The 16,936-nt window shown below is 36.6% G+C and overlaps 2 protein-coding genes across 7 annotated transcripts; both read right to left on the bottom strand.

Annotated features, from left to right (window-relative positions):
* Nucleotides 1–426: 426 nt before the first annotated feature.
* On the bottom strand, nt 427–3,752 carry Hsl (hormone-sensitive lipase). Of its 5 annotated transcripts, none has more exons than XM_066401083.1 (10): nt 3,310–3,749; nt 3,077–3,260; nt 2,948–3,026; nt 2,612–2,893; nt 2,098–2,406; nt 1,833–2,042; nt 1,454–1,777; nt 991–1,301; nt 803–928; nt 427–753 (listed from the first exon to the last, which is right to left on the bottom strand). In XM_066401083.1, the coding sequence occupies exons 1-10, from the start codon at nt 3,687–3,689 to the stop codon at nt 661–663; spliced, it is 2,298 nt and encodes a 765-aa protein (XP_066257180.1). In that variant the 5' UTR covers nt 3,690–3,749; the 3' UTR covers nt 427–660. The 5 variants fall into 5 exon arrangements, with proteins under 5 accessions (XP_066257180.1, XP_066257182.1, XP_066257179.1 ...); XM_066401085.1 differs by having other exon boundaries at nt 1,499–1,777; nt 3,310–3,747; XM_066401082.1 differs by having other exon boundaries at nt 427–928; nt 2,104–2,406; nt 3,310–3,752.
* Nucleotides 3,753–8,179: 4,427 nt separating this feature from the next.
* On the bottom strand, nt 8,180–16,896 carry bon (tripartite motif-containing protein bonus). Of its 2 annotated transcripts, XM_066401456.1 has the most exons (14): nt 16,170–16,896; nt 15,306–15,528; nt 14,996–15,253; nt 14,828–14,938; nt 14,466–14,773; nt 14,095–14,324; nt 13,667–13,778; nt 13,246–13,615; nt 13,031–13,191; nt 12,630–12,908; nt 12,376–12,574; nt 8,798–8,981; nt 8,586–8,738; nt 8,180–8,530 (listed from the first exon to the last, which is right to left on the bottom strand). In XM_066401456.1, exons 1-14 carry the CDS (start codon nt 16,663–16,665, stop codon nt 8,372–8,374), a joined length of 3,243 nt encoding a protein of 1,080 aa, XP_066257553.1. In that variant the 5' UTR covers nt 16,666–16,896; the 3' UTR covers nt 8,180–8,371. The 2 variants fall into 2 exon arrangements, with proteins under 2 accessions (XP_066257553.1, XP_066257554.1); XM_066401457.1 differs by lacking the exons at nt 8,180–8,530; nt 8,586–8,738; nt 8,798–8,981 and adding an exon at nt 10,340–10,872.
* Nucleotides 16,897–16,936: the final 40 nt, after the last annotated feature.

The raw sequence follows: 16,936 nt of genomic DNA, 5'->3' as shown, positions 1-16,936 counted from the left end.
ATTAGATATATTGTTGATTTTTGGTATCAATTTAACTATTTTCTTAAAATTAAATGCCCAAAAATTCCATAAAGAAACAGATTTGGCCAATTTCAAGCAACAATAATGTCTTTCAGAGCTTTTAAAGAAAGGGTCAGTGTCAGGTTCAGTTGTTATATATTCATTTTATTAGTGTGTACGCATTGATAGTGCTGGTAACTCATAATTAATATTAATTGAAGGTGGTAGTAAGTAAGAATATCTTGGTAAATGAATGTTTGGTGTTAAATTGTGATACGGAAAATATGCGACATACTCGTTTGTCAAGCCCTGAAAGTCGAATTAGCAACAATGTATCGATGATAATCAAAAGGTAAGCCATAACCTAACTTTTGGTGGCACTATTTGTTAAATGAATTTCAACCAAACACGATAACACGCAAAAACTTATTTGCATTGATCAATATGTTTTTATTCTTCTAACGAATAACTATCACAAAATATGTTCTTGAGAACATCATTTTTTAATATTTACATAATAATTAAGATCGTAGAGAGCGCGCAACGTCGAGTCAACCGATACAAAATAATATAAAAATACGGCAATATTCTATGCTTAAAAGATCAATAAATAAATTATAATAGTTTATTTTAGTGCCACCACCGTAATTTAATTTAATATTATTTAGGCCGTAACAGATCTTTGTTTAAATTCAGCAATTCTTTCATTCTCTGCACGCATACTTTCGAGCCCTCGTGAGCATCTTTTGATATCTGAAATTTGATGAGGTTGTATTATTGAACTATTGAAATGAAAACTCACCAAAGAAAAATTCAAAAATCCATGTGGAAGACCCTCTAAAATATCTAAAGTAACGTGGTTTCCCAGAGATTTAAGCCGCTTGGCAAACATGACACAGTCATCAAGGCAAGGATCCATATGCACAGTCTATTATTATAAGATATTTAACATTCATAATCATCAATCAATATTTATAAAAATGTTCTCACCAAGATTTTTGTAGGCGGAAATCTCCTTAAGTATTCATCAGACGCACAGTAAGGGCTCATATAAGGGTTATTGGGCACAGGAATGCACAATTCATCCCATAATCTATTGGGTTTTTCAGCGTCCAACGTTATCTTTTGCTGCGCAATAAATCCACGATCTCCCAGGATTTTATTAAAGCGACTCTTTATCAAAGAAACAAAGCCATAAAGTCGGTTTTGGAAGGAACCGCTACTCTGGACTGTCGATGATGAAGAATAACTCTCAGGATCAACTTGAGAGTTTCTAGTTCCTTCTGTATCTGTGTCAGATTCTAAAACCGTTATTTGCCAATTTAAAAAATTCAATTTATAGGGAAGGGACATTTATAACACGCACTGGCGGCATTAGAGGAGCATTAGCATTAACTAAGCTAATAAAGCAACGCAACGCAACACAATCCACTTTTCAAGAAACATTTCATACCTCCTCTAGTGACCGTAGAAAAGAGAGACCCCAAATAATCCCTACCTAGTACATATTTGTGTACTATATCGGCCATGCATTTCTGACTCTTTTCAATATCTGCAGAAGTCACATCTTTCTCATTCAAATCGTCCTCCATCGTTGAATTTAACGTGTTCAAAGAGCCGTAAGTCAAAGTGTCAGAGGCTTCAGAAACTGGAGATTTGTGTGCCTGCAGTTCGGCTAAATCCGACTCAGTTACTTCCTCGAAGCTCTCAGTGTCTGAAGCATACAAATTCGCGGTGCTAGCAACTCTCGGGGCGTCTGATGAAGTACATGCATAAGCTAAATATAAGGAGATTTTTGAATTAAGGTAATGACAGGGAGAGAAAAAACTGACCTTTGAGGCATCTCATGAGGAATCCAAATGGCAGAAGAGGGTCCATCATGCAGAGCATTCTCGCAGGCGATGGGGCAAATTTTATTAAAGTAGGAACATAAGCTGCAAATATTCCATGAGGAATTGGAACTCCTGCATCAATACACTTTAAAGTAGTGGACAATAGAAGATTGGCCCCTGCTGAATCACCCACAGCAAGAATTTTTTCTCCTGAGGAAAAATATTTTTTTCTACTGTTTCAAATTGTATTGTTTCAAATTCTTACCATCACTCCCTAAAAATTGGTGATTCTTCAAAGCCCAACAATAAGCATAAAATACCTCTTCCAGGGCCCTAGGGAATGGTGCTTCAGGGGCCAAGCTGTAATCTATACTAAGAATAGGTACGTTAAGTCGTTTTGCCCAGTCTCTCAGGTAGCCCTCATGCGATTTGGAAGACTGAGCCACAAATCCTCCTCCGTGGCAATGAATTATAAGACCTTTGGAAGGGGGTTCCAAAGGGGCTTTGTTTTTGGTCCCCAACATTCCTTTGCGAACATGGTAACTTATTAGCCGGACTTGTACAGATTTAAGGCCTGCAATACAATAGTCTTGGGGAAAAGTTAATAATACAGCATCCTGTAATTAATTCTTATTTCTTTTGTTAACAAGTACTTAATTTGTCTATTTGCTACTAATTAGATAGAGGTGCATTTATTCTACATCTAATCCTCTAAAACTATACTATAAAAATTCAGGATAATGAGCCTTAACTCTCTAATTACACTACCCAAATCTTACCTATATGTGAAGTAGGTACTGGCACCTCAATTTCTTTTCCATTCACATTAAGAGACAAAGGTTCAGGTGCAATAACTATCACTTTACAAACTGCCACAGTTGGAGATACAACTGAAGGCAACTGGTTCATTAACTCACTCTCAGATAGGAACCAAAAAGCTTTGCAAAAATCCACATCAGCACTTTGAGAGATATTAACAATTCTTTTGGCCCTTTGCTCAGGGTCGGTAATATATTTTGTAGTTGTCATAAAAGAATTAGTTGCCTTAGAAATCAAAGAACCTAGAATATGATAATGCCAAAGAAGCATTTATTACTTTTTAATATATGCAATACCTTCACTGAAATATGCTTCTGAAAATATTGCCATTGACAAAGCAATAAATTGGAGCACATTTTTTAAAGAATCACAGAACTAAAATTCATGATATTTAATGTATTTTCAAAAAATCTTAGGTATATTACTTGAAACCCTAATGATCTGCCATAGAAGCAATACTGATTTATATCTTGGCATACAGAAACCAAATCCTCCACAGGCCGATCCTCTATAAAGAGGTTCCCTGCAGTACTCCAGGAGAGTATTGTTTGTAAATGTTTGAAACACACTTCTAGACTAGATAACATATGCGAACAAGATTCTATTTCTCTGGAATAAGTCAATTAAGACTATAACAATATCCAGAAAATATACTTACTTTGTTAACACATTTTTTCTAAATAGAAGACTGCTTCTCTTCAATATAATTTTCTGGTTAACTTCTATAGCATACTTGAGAGCAAGCCTGAATACTGTAATGAAACTTCGATAACCATTCCCTGGGGTTTCTGCATTGAAATCAAACTCTTTCGCTCGTGCTTGGACTTCAGTGACCCTTGGAAGCAATGCATCTAATGCATCAATAATAGCAATAAAGGAGATGTACAATCTCTGACCGTTTTCACTACTGTCTTTAGAGAAGAAGTCCGAGTTGGTGATGGCCAAGTTTTTTAAAATGGTAATGTATTGAGTTATAGATTCATGATCTTGGGTCCCATTGGTTTGGCTGGTAGTATTTTGCTTATCCGCGTCTGACATTGCGAAATATTGGCACTACCGGATGATTTAACGACAAGGTTCGTTTTGAATGTTCTCTTCCATTAAGTCAATTTTCTATAATTAAAAACGTTACTGGTACATCTCAATTCAATCAATTTAGTGATTATTATTATTTTTTTGTTTTTGACTTTTGACAGAAAGTGTCATATAATTAGTTGTTTTTCAAATTGCATTGTTATCATAATGTTAGATCTGGCAATAGTGTAAGTAGTGCTGATCGAACATTTCGAAAATGTTGTTTAAATTATAAAATAACTATTTTTCTTGTGATTATCAAATTTGCGAGATCTCAGTACAAACGTACAGTATGCGTAAAGCTGACTAGGTCAATTTCAAGAAAAGAACGCACAGAAAGTTTTTTCTGTGTCGCATCATATGATGCGAAATGCGGAAGGGATGGTAACAACACGTGTAAAACAATTTATTTTTATACCTAAAAAACTAAATTGATGTAAGAAAAAAATACAATTTGTACAAGTTTTACCTGCTTAGATGTGAACTATTCGGTGAATCTGTACAGATTGATACTGAAGTATCATGTAGGACCGATCTTGCCGATTAAACCGTCCCCTCCGCGTTTCGTATCATATGACGTGGGAGGGAAATCTTTCTGTGCGTCCTTTGGTCGAAATTCTCCCGGTCAGCCTAACGTGTTCTGTGTACTTAGCAAGCAATATTTGTAATGGCCAATTTCATTTAGATTTAGGCGATGTGGAAATGGCAACTAACATCACGACCAACGAATATTTTATTTAAAATAATTAATTCACAAATTAACATTTTTAAGAAAATAAGCACTTCTTGCGGCATTGCCAAATTTTGATGCGATCTTATTTCTTTAAATATATTTTTATTTGTTAACTTTGTCTGGCTTTATGTTATTTTTATTTAAACTAATGTCAATTAAGTTTATTTTTTATAAAAAACTGTTGTTTATTTAGGAAGATTTTCTAAGCATTGAATTATAGAGACTTTTCGAGCAATTTTAGATTTTATGATTGGTAGTGTGGTTTAGCTCCTAGACGTTTCCCTATCGTGACTAACAAACACTATTATAGGTACTTTTTGAATTAAGAACTGCGAGTGAAAGTACCTCTTAACTGAAGACGGCTGCCTTTCCGCATGCTAAAAATCGTAATTTTCTATGATTCGGAATATCGCAGTAAATCAGTTATTCTGAAAGTTTTCGGTTGAATGGTATATACACATACGGAGCATTTTACTTGAAATTTAACATTTCGTATCAGGAGTGCAGAAATGCAAGGAGGTATATTTAGTTTCTGCTAATTCGACGTTATTTTGCACCGAATACTTTTAGAAGGACGAAAGGTATATAAAAACGCGAAATGGCATTATAATATGTTTATTTACCTAGAGCATACAAACTAGGTTTAATAAGGATATTTCATCGGGTCGTTTAATTGTAGAATTTAAATCGGTGGCGCCATTTATAGACGCGTAGCTAACGCACGGCATTGCGAAACAGAGGAACCTACTTCTTTCTAACCGGAATTATGACCATTGAATCATAGATGAAGCCACAGTCAATTTTTCAAATAAAAAATGTGCAAGCAAAATCACAAAATTAACAGAAATTTTAGGCTTAGATACTAATTTTTCACTGAATATGTTTAAAATGAGTGTTACTTTAGGAATAAAATGCATTCTACACACTTACTCTGACTAACTGCTATATCGTAACATAAAAAACACTAAATGATTATGTTTACTAACAAATAATAACCTCTATCATTAAAACATGATTTAGAGCTCAAGAACGAAATGTAAATAAATACTCTTAGCATAAACTATAAAAACTAGCTCTAATAATGAATAAAAACGCGCAGGCGCATACAAAAAACGCACGCCCCTATTAAATATAAAACGTATACTAACAATGTTTCTCTTAATAGTTACGATATAATTACATACAGTGAGGGACAAAAGTATTGGCGCACTAGAAGTTTTAACATAAAATGACTGACTTCGCTACATTAGCAAATAACAAAACGAATGAAAACTAATTATTTTAAACCTCATATCTTAAAGCATTAATTACCCCCATATTTAATATTATATGATTTTTCTAACAAATAGTAAATTGCCAATATGTAAACTAACTATAGAAATCCATGGACAAAAATATTGGCAACTAGTTATATACATAATTAAATAGTTTTCTTGATTCACAAACAATTTATTTATTATTTTTTTATACTTAATATGCATTCTTTGCGTGTAGGGACAAGCAAAGTTAAAAATATTTGCAGTGTGTTAGCAGTTTTGATAATGATAGGATGCAAAGGATCAAGAAACAACTATTAGCGAAAGAAAAATTGTACACTTACATAAAGATGGTAGATCTTATTCAGATATTGCAAGTACAGTAAAGAAGAGCCGTTTTACAGTTAGAAATGTTATGAAAAGATTTGAAAATAGTAATGATTTTTTTAATCAACTCAGAAGTAGCTGCCCGAAAAAGTTGTCTGCTCGGGAAGGGAGAAAAGTAATCAATAAAATTAAATTTAATCCTCGAACCAGTGCATCAGAAATTGCCTCTATTTTAAGAGTAGATGATGATAAAGACGTTAGCAGTGAAACTGTACGCAGGACCTTACATCGTGCTGGACATAGAGCTAAGGTAGCTAGAAAGAAGCCCTTTATCACTAAAGTAAATTAGAAAAAGAGACGAAATTTTGCCAAGGAGCACATTGATCGGGACAACCAATTTTGGGACAACATATTATTTTCCGACGAATCTAAATTCAACACTTTTCAGTCCGATGGTGAAGTGTGCGCATGGAGAAAACTGAACACAGAATTTGAACAACAAAAATCTTAATGAGACCGTCAAACATGGAGGTGGTAGTGTCTAGGTATGGAGGGGTATAGCTTCGATTAGTGTTGGAAATCTTGTTTTCATCGATAATATGATAGATAAGACAATTTATTTAAATATTCTTAAAAATAACTTAAAGCAAAGCGTTGAAAAGCTTCAATTAAATCACGGATTTTATTTTCAACAAGATAATGATCCGAAGCATACGGCCTACATCGCAAAATAATGGATTGCATATAATGTTCCCCACCCTTTAAATACCCCTCCACAGTCACCAGTCTTTAATCCAATTGACCATGTTTGAAATGAATTGGAAAAAAGAGTGAGGAAACATCACATTTCAAGAAAACTAGAGCTGAAAGAAATTTTACAACAATGGGAAAATATAGAACCAAATTTTACTTAAAATTTAGTACATTCAATACCAAGACGATTAGCTCAAGTAATAAAAAGAAAGGGTCTTCATACAAAGTATTAGTTGTAATTAATTATGTACATAACTAAAGTGTGCCAATATTTTTGTCAATGGATTGCTATAGTTAGTTTACATATCTGCAATTTATTATTTGTTAGAAAAATCATATAATATTAAATGTGGGGGTAATTAATACTTTAAGATATGAGGTTTAAAATGAATTAGTTTTCATTCGTTTTGTTATTTGCTAATGTACCAAAATAAGTCATTTTATATTTAAACTACTGGTGCGCCAATACTTTTGTCCCTCACTGTAGATCTATCCCGATTAGGAAGCATATTGTACCTCTATAATATAGATTTATAAGAACGTGGCTTATTCGCCGCCTTTATAAAAGTATAGCAACGCGCTTTGACTATCAGCAACCGAGTAAATTGGGGTCTCTGACAATCCGTAATTAAACAAAACTGAGATTCTGGATTGCGTTTAGTGATACCGACAGTCAAAACGAATTACTAGAAAACGACAAGTTCAAGAGTCATTAAATGGTTTTACCATTTTGAGTGTTTGATTCAAGATAAAGTTGTCTCACTTAGTTCGAGACGCACTTCTGTGTCTCAGGAGTAAACTGTACTAAGCCCAATTTTTATCGAATGTAAGTTTTCTGTACTCAGTCATTTAATGTTAAACGTTTAACCAATAACACCAATAACATTTAACATTAAATGTTATTGTTTAACCAATAACACCAATAACATTAAACATTAAATGACTGAGTACAGAAAACTCACATTCGATAGAAATTGGGCTTTATACAGTTTACCTCTGAGGTACAGAATATAGTTTTGAATGTTTGCACCTCGTATACGGTAAATTCATTAATTAACCACTATCTGTACGAAAAGTTCGATTGCCAATTGAACTTCAAACTGACTATACTACATAACAGGCTTGATAGTAGGTCAAATTCACGTAGTACTCAGCGTGAACCAATTCGGAATTTGGCCCGCTTATGAAAATATAATTGTATGTACAACTACCGATTTAGAAAGATCAAACGATGCATAATATGTAGTTTTACTTCCTTTTGTTTCAATGTCAAATCGGTACAAATGAGCTAAATTCGTCAGCACACATACACACACACACGCGCACGCGCGTGCCCTCACACACGTGCGCGCGCACACACACACACTCACGAAAACATTTTTTCCTCAAGCAGCAAAACGAGACATTTCGTCTATAACAAAAATCGACATTTTTAATCCTTAACTGCGAATCTCAATGGGAAGGGAATTTAGAGAAACTATGTACAACTTTTCCCCTAAATGATAATAGTCAACATCATGGAAAAACATCTTTTACAGGGAGAAATAAACAGTGTTATTAGCCCCCTGTACTATTTGTCAGTCTGTTATAATCCGACGGAACTTTTTAGGAGGAGGTTGCGCTTCGTCCTCTTGATTCTCGCGGGCGTGGTACGGGAAACCTGGTAAAAACTTCTCCAGTTGCTCGTCGAAGAATTTCTCCAGAGACTTGGCGTCCAGGTAAACTTGAGAATCCGCCTAGAATTTAACTTCTGATAAACTATAGTCGTATTAATGATGAAACTATTATTACCGGGTTGAAAGTGTAGGCATTCGAAAACATCAGCCGAACATCCGTGACCAACTCCTGAATGCTTTTATAATGCCCCTCCACGCTCCAGTTCAATTTCTGTCGGATAATGTCAAGGGCGATGGGTTTCTTGATGATCTCGTGATACTCCACATTCTGAAACAATCACAAAACATGTCAGTTTTCGCACATTTTATAGCGTCAAACGGTCGAACCTCAGGCCCGATTATCTCCCTGAACGGCAAACTGGTTTCGTACTGGCAGTACAATTCTAACACTAGGCGTTCCGCAATCTTTTTCTCTCTGAGACTCAGTTCTCCGTCCTTCCTTTCACTCATAATACTTTCGGGGATGTCAGCGAAATTCATGCAGAGCAGACACTGCCACGTGTCATTCTCCCTTAAATTGAATTAAGACTATAAAAGTGGAAATAAAGCGAAGTCTTTCTTGTCAATTTAAAAAAAATATATTAATTTTAAGATTATTTACACAATGTGGCAACTTCGCACAGCGTGAGGCAGTTACGTCACTGTGTGTCAGCTTAAGACAAAAGATGGTCGCGACGTTGCCATTTTTTACTTAACAACTCGTTATTTATTTTAAGCTATATGAAGTAATTTAAGAAGACAGTCACACAACTTCTGGTCAAAAGCATTAGGGAAAGATTTACATATGTCGTAACTTAATTCATCAGTTACAAGTGAAATGAGGGGATGTCAAAGTCGAATGTAAGGCCGGACGTAGTACGTCATATTACCGATAGGTACGAAGCGCACTGCAGCGCCGTGGAGCAGGGCCTAACTACTCCTGCGATTTCGCAGGTTTGCCCGGGTTGTAATTCGCGGGTCTTGCCGCAAACGGCGCTAATGTTGCTTTTCGAAAATCAGCTGTCTTTAAATGATACGTCAGCTGTAACTATAGCAACTGTTCACAGTAGGCACAAACTTCACATTTGTCTCCCCCAATTTTTGCAAATGTCACGTGTAAAATTCTTGTTCCTAATTATAATTTTCAATAAAATCTTATTAAAAACTGCCGTTATATGTTCTTTTGTTGTAACTAGCTGTGATTCGTTTTCATTAGTTTTCTCGTTTCTTTTTTTTTTTTTTACTTAACGATGATTGCAGCCTCATTGTTAAAACAAAAATTCACTGTACAACCGACCTCATAGATTTAGCACCTACATTTGCCATTGCTAAAAACTGACTTTTGGAACCAAATGTTTAAAGTGTCAGCAAATTTAGCGACAGGATAATTTACATGGAAACTGCGCATCTAAGGGCCAAATTATTAACGTGTTGTCAACTTTAACTACAAGCTAACTTCCATAGAAATTTTGAAATAGAACCTTAGCGTTGGCCATTTCTTTGGGAACTAGTAGCTTGACGTTAAAGCTAACAGAACTTTTGTATGATTTTGTCACTTCAGGGTAATTTTAACTAATTTCCAATCTCTAAGGCTACACCTTAAGTAAAAACGTGGCGATGTCAAAAGTCTTTTGGCAAATGAAGAACAGGTAGGGCAGACTTATCTTGGCGTTTAAGTATAGGTGGATATTGCCGCACAGTGGTGCGTTGTCTTAATCTTATGGGCCAAATTATTAATGTGCTATTAACGTCAACCGCAAGCTAATTTCCATAGAATGGTTAAACTTAATTTTCATAGAAACTCCTTAGTGTTGGTAAGCAGATTCTTGGTTTCTATGGAAATTTGCCTAATAATAATAATAACAATAATAATAATAATAATAGTAGTAGTAACAATAATAATTTCCTTTATTGCCAACAAAATGATTCTATATCACAAAGCAACGTCACAGTAAAATAGTGCCTGTGTCACTCATACCGGCCTTAGAGGCTAAAACAGTAAAATACAATAAAGGTGCACATTAATAAAACATTCAAAGTCAAATCAAAATGAAACAAAGAACATTAAAGAAATACTTAAACTGCATATGAAAATTATAAAAAACATTTTTCTCTATGAAATATGATGATCTCCTTCCGAAATTCTGACTCTGATGTTATTTGTAAAACATGACCAGGTAATATATCGTACGCCTTCGTTGCTCTGTACGAGGGACTTTTTCCACGAAAGGTGGATGCACGTGAAGGCACAGAAAGGACATCCCTGCCTTTACTGACAACAGTCATATACTCTCAGCAGTTCTCAAAGTTACGTTGAAATAAGTTCGGATTTCTTTTCACAAACATGACCAATGCTGTTTGACGCTTTGAACATTCTAAGGACAGCTAGCCCTTGGAGACATTCCCATACACGCTTCTGGGACCTAAACACCATTGTTGCATAGGAAGATGAACCCCAAAAAATTGTGCTATATCCAATAACGGACCGCACACAAGACAATAAAACATTCTAAGCATGCCAAGAGATACAGCACTTCGAATCCTTCTCAGACGTGCATAGTTCCTATTGAATTTTGATGTTATGCATTGATAGTGAGTTTCGCAATCCAAGCGGGAATCTAAGTGCTATAATTTCACACAGGACGACATGTGTATAGACTTCCCATTTACAGGCACATGAACAGAGAAATATGTCTTAATCTTGTCCTACTGCAAAAGATCTGTTTTACTAGTATTCGATTTCAAACAATTCCTTTGACACCAAGTTTCAAGACCCTTAATGGAGATATTCGAAACTGAGTTGATGTTAAAGTTAACACCACATTAATAATTTTGCCCTAAAGGAGGCTTGTTGCTAATAATGAAGGGGGATTTCAAGGAATAATTAATTGACTAATTATTCGTTAAAATCTCTCTAGGCCTTTGTGTTTCATATTTTTGGGAAACTTTTATCCTCTTATATGAGTTGACGTATAACAAGACCTTTTGAAAAGGCTTTTTACAATATAGATAAGTAAGTATACGGAGCGCTAGCGTTACAGTGGAGGAGGAAATCTAGCTAGTCTCGGTCTCAGATTCACGATCGACATCAAAACTGAGAATCTAATTGCTCTTACTAGATCAATACCGGGGTTATGTAAATTTCGGCCTTGATGTACAGAACCGTGACTGAGATCGACATGAAGCCTAGGATATATCGCCTAATCCAGAAATATCCAAGGCATCATGGCTACCAGGGAGGACTCGGCAATGCATTGGGGCCCATTGGGAGTCATCACAGGTAATTGCAGACTACAAACAGATGCGCATCTTCCTGAGAATGGAGGACAGCCCGTTTTGCAAATACTGCGGTGCGAGAACAGAATCTTCATACTACTTTATAAGAATGAGCAATAGGTGGGCATATCTTAAGCACAGGCATTTCAGAGTGGCCTTTCTCCTTTGGGAGGAACTTGGCATCAAGAGTGAGAGCCCCCCTCTTTCCCCGAAGACCTCTATAATTTTTTTTCGAAAACTTATAGGGCCACTAACAGAAAAATCAAGGGAAATATTTATCTCATTATTCGAGTGGAAGATTTGCCCAGCCCTAGATAATAACCCTATCACTCCCTTTCTACACCTTTATATTCAAGGACGTACTTTGATGTGAGTACCCCTCCCTCAATAACAATCTTGGATCCGCCACTGAATGGGAATTGTTCTTCATAAAGTGGACGGCCTGTTTTGTGAGCGATAAGGGGACTCACATGACATAAAAAGGGGTGGATTGGGTAGCGAAAAAGGCATAATTACAGTGCTTTGGACTTCGCGTTTTACTATTACTACTAGCCAAGGCATACATGCAGTACACAATAATTATTTGAAAGCATTCTTGGCCAGGATTTTTTTGACACAATTTTCTTACAAGCGTCTCAAAACCCACTTACTCAACGCTTAAATTGGGGATATGGCAGTACTGATGGAACACCTTGGGGCACTTATCGCAGCATACCAGCTCACCCCCATCCATGCACACGGCACACCAATCTTCATTTGGATCATCCTTGCTGGCATCCATTAATTCAGCCTTTACTTTAGGCGCCGGATTGGCGTCTCCAGTCGAACTATCAACGTGGGGAGAACCTCCTGAAATGTTAAATTTTTGTGTAGTTTGGAGACATGACATGGGAAAAAAATTTACCTTTTTGCCGACCTTCAGCTAACACTTGAACACCATTGGAGTCCAATTTAGCAATAGTGGCCATCAGATCCTTGACAGATTCCTCGCAAAATTTGTCCAAGCTGCGCTCCGTCTCTTGGTGGATATGGTTAGGACTTGGCGTTTTGGGGATGGTCGAGGTCACTGTAGCCGGAGTGCTTTTGCTCGCCTCAGGCTGCGATCTCAAGGTGATTTTAAAATTATCGTTGATGGTAGGAAGGCTGGAGACGGCCCTGTTTTGTGCCGCATTTTGTGCATTTTCTAGAAAAACAGTTTTAAGCATAATTCTCACCGTTGAATTGAAAATAAATCTCAAGAACAATGTTTAAACTCCCGAAAACAAGAAAACAGCAAATCTAAAATAATACTAACAAAGCACTCACCATTAGTCTGCTGAGGTGTATGCCATTTGGCCAACCCTGAACCGACTCCTGCGCCAAAGGGAGATTGCTGCGCCCTCACCTGTTGAGCCTGAATCACCATTCGCCCTTGATTCTGTTGCCCCGGCATTATCATTCGCACTTGGGGTTGCTGAGTGCTGAACCTAATTTTTTTTATCACACTGGTCATCAGTCACGCACACCAATTTGAAACTGACCTTATTTGCTGCGAATTGGCGAATCTACTCTGGAACTGGTGTGGCTGAATCGCTTGATACTGCGCCGGTCCTGTTTGAATGTAAATCGGACCGTTACTGTTCGGTTGCAATAAATGCCTCAAGTTACTCCTGTCCTGCATCATACCATGAGGATGAGTAGAACTGGAAACTTGTTGTTGCTGCTGATTTAGCCCGATAGAAGTTGCTGTCATCCTCGGAATTATGGCTCTTTGAATCGTAGGCCGTTGCAGTCGATTTATGTTTAATTGCTGTGCAAGGGAGATAGGAATCGTCTGAGGGATGTTGCTCAAGCCGGGAGGTCCCATGCTTTGCAGGCGATTTTGCAAGGCGCTACTGGTGCTATTTTGTCCTAAATTCATCTTGAGTTAATTGTTAAGTTAATGACGATTAATTTGATTACCAAATGGTTGATGAGGCGGATTTTGGCCGAGATTTTGAATCATTTGAGGGTACTGTTGGTTGGTTGACTGGAACTGGGAGTATGGAGGGGGGTTTCCCATTCTGACGCCCACCTAAAGGTGATAAAAAGCAAAATTTAACAAACTAATAGATAAAAATTTTTTGCGCTATCTTGAAAAAGCTCTCCTATCTGAAAGCTCTCCATGTGGGTCCTATGAAGGACCCACATGGAGAGCTTTCAGTTTAAGGCACACCGTATTTAATCATATCAACCAGATCATAAAAACGATGATCCCCTATTGTTCCCCTCAGTGTAATACAGATTACTCACCAAAGGTTTTGTATGATTAAACAAATCATTGTTAGTATTACTACAAACAAACTTTACTGTAGTGACCAAAAAAAATGATAAGAAAAAGTCTCAAGTACCTGCGGTTGCTGTGGCTGTTGATTTGAAGGTTGGTTTGAAGGCTGTCCAAAGACGCCTGAAGGGGAGGATTGTTGCACTAGAGGACTTATTGGAGACTGCTGCTGTGGGGGTCTCATTTGGCCAGGACTTGGAGACTGATTAGGAGGGAAAGGAGCTGCCACTCCTGGAGAAGTTGCCTGAGATGGATACAGCCTTCCATCCACGACAATTTGACCGATCGTGGACATTACTACCATAAAAACAAAACTCAAATAACTTTAGTTGCTATTAGATAAATGCAGCATTTACCTGAAGACAATCCTACTCAAAACAGGCGCAAATAAAAGAAACTTTCTATATACAAACACCATGAACCACGGCAATTGCTTACCTTTGATTAAATCAGGCACTTTGTCCAAAGCCAGATGGATCCTCACAGGAATTTCTGGATTCGGAATGTCTGCCCTTTTGCACTTGATTCGTTTCAGGTGTTCAGTGACCTGCTTCTTGCTATAAAGCAGTGCCATGTCACTGCCGTGGTCTAGCGCGTATTGCGTGAACTCGATGCAATGATCTGTCATTTTAGAGAGCTGCTCAAGAGCCAGTTTCTTCTCTTGAAGTGTCTTTTGCTTGGAATCACAAACCTCGGTCAGTTTTCCCACTAATTGCTTGCCGCGCGTGCTTATAGTTTGGGTGAGCCTTTAAAATCGTTGAATATTATGCAGATATTCGCTATTAGAAAAAATTACTTACTTTACAACTAATTGAGTAATTTCCCTAACTAGCGCCTGCTTCTTTTCAGTTATGAGATTTTGCCGATCATCAATTACCTTCATAGCGCTGGTGAGCAAAGCCCTTTTATATCTATTGAAAAACTCTAATTAGAATTTATGCATCAATATGAGAAATACCAGTCCTCACCCAACATCTTTCAGCATATCAGAAATATACTTCTTGGCCTCTGAGGCAATTTCATTTGTAAATTTGTATTTATGCTCTCTATGCTCAATCAACTGACAATCTCTGCAAGTTAACTTATCGCAGGTCTCACAAAACAGAGACAACTTTTCATGGGGATGATTCGAACAAAACAAATTGGCAGAGCCATTGTTCAAGGCGTTTAACTCATTGAAACCTTCCTCTTTTGATTTTATTGTATGGTCTTTTGTAATTTTTAACCTGAGAATTCCATTTATAACTTTACAAAGAAGTACAATGCAGAATGACAAACCTTTGATGAGCTTGAACACAATTATCACAAATAAATTCAGAACAATCAGCACAAAAGCTAGAAGCCAGAGCTTCATCGCTACAGCTACTACATTTGACATCAGTGTTTTTGGACGAATTATTGCTCTCTTCATTATTGGTAGCTAATTCGAGAAGGAACTGGTTTTCTATTATTCGTGAAGACTCACACTGAATATTGCAGGTTGGGCATGTAATCTGATTCACTGGAATATTGGGATTAACATTGTTTAATGATTAAGTATCAAATTGGGAAAACAGCTGTAAGATAATTCCGAGGATGTGGCAAAGTGGCTTATTCTGCAGTTCTAAGAAAGGTGTTCTGTTACTAATATATATATATATGCATTTTTCCTTAATATTTAATGAAAACATTATGAACTCAGATGGTGAAAAGTCCTAAGTTCTAAACTATATAATATTGAAAAATGACTGCCAACTAAGACAAATCAATTCAGTTTTCATTTAAGCAAGAGCTGAACTTTTTTTAACACACCAGGATTATTTTTCAACATTCTGTATTTTGGAAATGAAGCAATTCTGAACAGATGTTTATCAGAATGTTTGTATATACTATAAATGCTACACATTTCTACTCTGTTTTTACTTCAGAAAGGCTCCTTTTTTTAAGATAAATTGTTACAAAATTATTGTGAAATTGTATGTCAACACAAGCTAGACAAAATGATATTTAAGAGGAAAGGGTGATAAACTATTGTAGAAAGACAAGGTTAAGTGTTAAGAGAACCTAAATATGTCTCATGTATATCTGTAAAATAATTGGTTTATGCATGTCTCAGTGTAAAAAAGTTTAAATATACAAAAGACAACTATAACCACAACTTACCACTTGATCCTGAAGACTCATTATTCTCGAATAATTTTCCATTAATACAGCTTGTACAAGCATTATGCAGACACTCCAACAACTTGGGACTATCTGTAGGAGTCAATGTACGGTCACAATAAATACATTTAAAAGCAAACCCTTCTACAGTTGCTGAGGGACTTTCAACATGTTGCTCCTCATTAGAGTTTGAATTGCAATTATCCAATTCTGAATTATCTTTCTCTACCTCCTTTAGATCCGATTCCGGTATCTCAGCCAGGGGCTCTTGCTCGGGTTCAGGGAGCTCTTCACATAGAGCCTCAGTAAGATCATCCCCAGTTGGCTCATTGTTCATAGATTCATTACTTAAAAAACTATCAAGAATTTGTAAATTTTCACTATCTGAAGTGAACAAATTGTCGCCGAGGCTGGTCTCGGTGGCGTTTATATTTGGATCCAAATCGGCCATCAAATTCGTGTCGTCTAAAAACTCTTTTGGCTCGGATTCCGCCATGGTACTGGGAGAAATGACTGATCAAACCGGGAATTGATATAGCAAGTTCATTCTTTTTTCAGTTAAAACGGCCTGGTTTGTGTTACAAAGCGCTTTTCTTTTACTGTCATATTTATCTCTAATTCACCGGAAATCAAGGAAATTCAGGAATTTAATAAGAAATAGACGCCTTTTCTATTTTCACTTGGCCTCGGCCTTTTTAATTTTTCAATCTTTTCGTTTTAGACAGATTTGTAATGACATGTGACACAATGTTCGACACATGGTTCTG

This window comes from Euwallacea similis, chromosome 22, assembly GCF_039881205.1.
Source record: "Euwallacea similis isolate ESF13 chromosome 22, ESF131.1, whole genome shotgun sequence".
NCBI classification, from domain to species: domain Eukaryota; kingdom Metazoa; phylum Arthropoda; class Insecta; order Coleoptera; family Curculionidae; genus Euwallacea; species Euwallacea similis.
Note: the sequence above shows the minus strand (reverse complement) of the source record. Positions and strands in the feature narration are given on the sequence as shown.